The sequence below is a fragment of the Henckelia pumila genome, chromosome 4 (assembly GCF_033568475.1).
Source record: "Henckelia pumila isolate YLH828 chromosome 4, ASM3356847v2, whole genome shotgun sequence".
Taxonomy (NCBI): domain Eukaryota; kingdom Viridiplantae; phylum Streptophyta; class Magnoliopsida; order Lamiales; family Gesneriaceae; genus Henckelia; species Henckelia pumila.
The window spans coordinates 227,886,472-227,891,447 of NC_133123.1; the positions used below are offsets into that span (position 1 = coordinate 227,886,472).

The window sequence follows — 4,976 nt, forward strand, 5'->3', positions numbered from 1 at the left end:
AATTAAGTTCAATTAAGATAAAATTGGGGCGTTACATCAACTGAACCAAACTAAAAATTTTGGAGATCAACTGCTATAATAATTTGAAGTGATAAGTTTATGTAGTAGTTTCGCTTCCCCCATTCGATCCCAACAATTATATTGGTCCACAATCTTCATTAAATCATAATCAAACATTAAAGTAGCTCGATTTCTCTAAGATACATACATATATATATATATATATATATATATATATATAACTACTAATAATAATATTTTACATTATTAAAAAAATAATTTTCAGAATTTATAAATAAATAAATTTTTTTTAAAAATGGGGAAACCCTGACCATTGACCAGAGTGTCCGGATCCGGAACCGTGATTGTGATAAAAATGGAAGACAGCGGCGAACCTGAAAGCCACCGGCAGCCGCCGCACACTTCATCGTTTCACATCGAGATACCTTCTTACGAGGAGGTGGTACAGCCCACCACTGCCGACCATTCCCTCTTCAATCCTTCGTCTTCCTTTTCCCAGGCCTTCAATTTCGTCAAGAACTCAGAATTCTACTCCGCCCCGGCTCCTCCGCCGCCGTATCAATCTCCCTCAGCCGTCCCGAGGTGGTCTCTTGTCCTCTGTCCCACCCACACACACACATTCTTTTTTGATTGAGACTTGTTATTATGGCTGATTGTATTTTCAATTCTGGGTTTTTAGGGGGATTGGACTATCGGAAGTTCCATCCACATCTGCTTCGGCTCCTGTTCCTAGTCGAAATTGCATCCTTGTTAGCCATAGACAGGTATATGTTTATTGCATATTGTTACTAGTGGCATTTTGTAAAGTCCGTTGCTTTCGTCTCCATTTAACACATAGATGTATTCTTAGGTAATTGGAGCTCTTTTATGCTAGGACTAGGATAATGCCTTTTATGCTAATTAAACCTGCTACAAATTTAACTTACTGAAGTAGCTGATAAATTTGTCTTCTTTCACCAGCATACTACATTTTGTTCTGTTGTACTTTTGAGTTTGATGGGAGTGCTCTTTAGTAGTTAGAGAAGATTGGTGGCTATAATTAACAAAAAAATGTAAGTTCTTGGCCGCATGCCTATGCATTTGCAGCTTATAAATGTGTTTGAAGGGCATTTTTTTAACAATAATATTATTTTCCGGAACCTAACTTGTTTCTGAAATTTCAAAATCAAATAACTTTGAATTTTTTGCTTCGATGTTTGGTGGGATATTTTTTGTAGTTCCCTAAAACTTTTGAGGGATTCAAGTCATCTTCACTTCAAAAAAGTTTCAGTGTGTTTAATTGTTTTTGCTTTTTCGTGCAGAAGGGAAACCCATTGCTGAAGCATATAAGGAATGTGCGATGGGCTTTTGCTGATATTATTTGTGATTATTTGATGGGACAAAGTTCTTGTGCTCTTTATTTGAGGTTGGAATGTTAAATTCTCAATTGATAGGATTTTTACATTGTATAGATCAACTAATCTAATCATTATCGTACTGGTGGAGAATCTAGAGATTTGGATTATTTTCTCCACTTTTGGACGAGAGTTGAGATAGACACCTTCTTTTATTATCGCATTATCTGGGAAAGCCTAGGAACTTGATGGACACTTATAACAATTTCCCTTGATATGATGATGAGGGATGTGAGTTTTATTGCAAGATATGCTTGTAAGATTATGAGCTCCTCTTTTTGCACTCAGTAACTGTCGACAAGGAAAATGGAAGTAGTTTTGAGGTTCACATGTTTAGTAATTTTAATGTCACTTTCATATTCTTCGAAATCTATACTGTTGAAGTCTGTTGATTAAGTTTTGTTTTAACAATATTACTCTGCAAATCGCTGATATGATTCAAGAATTTACTTTAGTGACTAGGGGATACCGCCTCATTCATTCTTCTACTTGGGTGGTATACTTTATCCTAAGGAACAACCGTTGGTCCAAAATCTCAAATTTACACTTGGTTTGGGTCTTTTCTTCTATCACCCATGGGATTAGCCATTTCCCCATTTCTAACTGATGCAGGAACGAACCGAACCTGTAATCTAACCTTAAAACCTTTTTAACTGATGAAATTAGTTCAATTTTTTATGAGAGCAGAAGCAGGATGCATACACATCAATTTGATTTGTGTTCCTACTTCCTTCCCTGAGGTTGCTTGCTTTGAGTTTTGAGTGCTAGTCTTGGTTTTTTTGTTTAGACATGAAGAAAATTTATAGTTCAAACTCATCATGTGATAAATATTTTAGATTTGTAAGTTGCTGTCTGTAATAATTAGGTTTTTAATTACCTTGTAGTATTTTGTAAAAACAAGTTAATTAAAAACTTTAAATGTATAGCTTTATGATGGTTCAGTTCTTTCTTTAATCTTTTTAAAATGTTTGCTTGTTAGTTCAATTTTAAATTTTAATACATGATATTGTCTTTCTCAAAATTGAACTTTTTCAGATACTAAGATACTAGCAGTTGTTATCCTAAATTTTGTCTAAAAGGTTCCCCCGGTTGGAGTTCATTTCTTTACCTCATACTTCTATCCTTTGAAGGATTGCTTCAATCCTTGTTTTTTATTCAACATGTTTAGAGATTTAAGTAGACAATCTACTTCTTTGAGCAATTCCTGATGCTTCAATCTCTCAAATGAACGGTTACACATCCCGTTGAAATGAAAAGGGGCAGTGTATTTCAGGCCATGCAGATTGAGACATTCTGTTACGATTCAAACCACAAAACACAAGCAAAACCAGTATCAAAGGAGAATAAAAGGAAATAGAATGTCACAATGTATGACATTCAGTAAATACAATAAAATTTGTAAAAAAAATGACCTATCCTCACAAGGATAATGGCGCCCCTTAAAGTGTATAAAATCTTCAAAAAAAAAAAACTCTCCCTAGCAAAGGCTTTCAAAACCATCATAAAATTCACACTGCGAAATAACTCACACATGTTTATTCCACATACTTTCTATTTGGATCCAGCCCACTATTACCCATAAACCCAAGCCCACTATTACCCGAAAAAACTAACACAGTCACTTTAATGTCCATCTGTTGATGCATTTTGTTAGCAAATTGATTCTCTTCTGCGGCTCTTGCCATGGAAGTTAACAAATATCTTAAGTGGTTTCTATTTTGACAGTCTACGGTATCATCTACTGCATCCAGACTACCTATATTTTCGGATTAGAGAACTGCAAAAAAACTTCAAGCTTTGTGTTGTTTTGTGCCATGTTGATGTGGTAAGTTTTTTTTGGTAAATTATCAATCATAGAACATAAATCACTCTCTGGTTCTCAGATGCTTTCACTTTTGTTACCAGGAAGATGTTGTTAAGCCCTTGCTTGAAGTCACAAAAACAGCTCTACTTCATGACTGCACTCTTTTATGCGGCTGGAGGTATCATTTTGCATATTTGATGCATTTCAAAGATTTTTTTGACCGATGTGATGAGATTTTAAAAGATTAGATTACTATTGAGAGAAATGTGTGTGAGAGTGTCTCTTAAACCAAGAGATGGAGAGAAAAACTGGTAGTTTTTACTTTTCAAAGTGTTGTATTGGATGTTAAGGGAAATTGATTATTGAAAGGTTTTTGCAAGTTTAATTTTTATTTACGGGTGGAGAGAAAAGATATTAGTGATTTTTTCTTGAACTTGGTTCAATTGTCCTGTGAAAGCATTGAAATAAGCAACTTCATTTGCTATGCCAATCTGATATCCAACTATCCAAGTGATACCAAGTGTCTGTAGCTGACCATTTCTTGGCTTTATCATTTAGCCTAGAGGAATGTGGCCGTTACCTGGAGACTATTAAAGTATATGAAAACAAACCAGCAGATCTTATCCAGGGACAAATGGATATGGACTATCTGTCACGGGTATATATTTGTATATATTTTGGTTTATCGATGAACTTTGTTGCTTATTACGTACACCAAATAATATCTGACCATTATATATACAATAATAATTGAAATATTAACTCTAGAAGATTTAAGAGCTACCTCATTGAAATCACGTGACCACATTTGATTTCTCCAATATAGTTGAATCATGCACTCACAGCAGTACGTCATGTTAACAAAACGGATGTTGTTACTCTGGGGTCAACATTTGGGGTAAGCCTGTGATTTGTCTTTAAATGTTGACTGCATACTGCGGGTTGTGTTCCTGTTTTGTGCTGAGCCAAATTTTACTACTTCCAGTCTCTTTCTCATATCATGGACGCATCAATGGAAGATTTAGCGCGTTGCCCTGGCATAGGAGAAAGAAAGGTATTCATTCCTTGACGCGTTTTGTACTTCTACTTCAAAAAATATATCACAAATTCACAGGTTTTGTAGTGTGGATCTTGCACATCCCACAAGTTGCTGTATTTTTTAAAATACTTATAATTTAGAAATAAACTTTAGATTCTTATTTGTCCCGTCCATTTGTTTTGGAGAATTTGTGATCATATCGTGCTTCACCTAATGTGAAGATCAATTAACCATCCGTTAAATCCGAGCCTTATTTTGAAATTTTTGCCCGTCATCAGGTGAAACGGTTGTATGATACTTTCCATGAGCCATTCAAACGTGTAGCTCCTGCTCCCAACATCGCAACTCCTATAAAAAATCCAAGCGACCACATTTCTGAACCTAAACCCGCATCTGTGAGTGAGGTCGAGAAGGAAGTCCCAGATGCCAGGAAACAGAGAAAAACGGTAGCTGAAACAAGTGTAAGATCGGCCTTGGAGGCTGCGTTTGCCAAGTATTCGGGAAAGAACAAAAAAAGGAAGCAGGGTAACATAGAAGAGGAGAATTTTGCTGGCAAGAAACGAGACGATAGTGGAGAATTCACAACTTAGTTTTGATGCCACCTACATTTTCCCTTTTTAATTGTGGTAGCTCTTACTTTTAAATTTTCTGTATTTTATCCATCAAATATCTATGAATACATAATCTGAAAAGTATATCTTTCGAGGAGTATTCATTT

The 4,976-nt window shown here is 35.4% G+C and overlaps 1 protein-coding gene across 1 annotated transcript; it reads left to right on the top strand.

Annotated features, from left to right (window-relative positions):
* The first annotated feature begins 339 nt into the window (after nucleotides 1–339).
* Nucleotides 340–4,976, top strand: LOC140864211 (DNA excision repair protein ERCC-1). The gene is made up of 9 exons (XM_073268221.1): nucleotides 340–603; nucleotides 701–785; nucleotides 1,323–1,426; nucleotides 3,141–3,240; nucleotides 3,321–3,397; nucleotides 3,778–3,877; nucleotides 4,046–4,117; nucleotides 4,205–4,273; nucleotides 4,537–4,976. The coding sequence occupies exons 1-9, from the start codon at nucleotides 377–379 to the stop codon at nucleotides 4,846–4,848; spliced, it is 1,146 nt and encodes a 381-aa protein (XP_073124322.1). The 5' UTR covers nucleotides 340–376; the 3' UTR covers nucleotides 4,849–4,976.

Excerpts from the sequence above, each read along its gene's own strand:
- LOC140864211 (XM_073268221.1), top strand. The coding sequence starts at position 377 with ATGGAAGACAGCGGCGAACCTGAAAGCCACCGGCAGCCGCCGCACACT. Across the intron at positions 786-1,322 it reads TCCTTGTTAGCCATAGACAG|AAGGGAAACCCATTGCTGAA; the intron begins GTATATGTTTAT and ends TTTTTCGTGCAG. Across the intron at positions 3,241-3,320 it reads TTTTGTGCCATGTTGATGTG|GAAGATGTTGTTAAGCCCTT; the intron begins GTAAGTTTTTTT and ends TTTTGTTACCAG.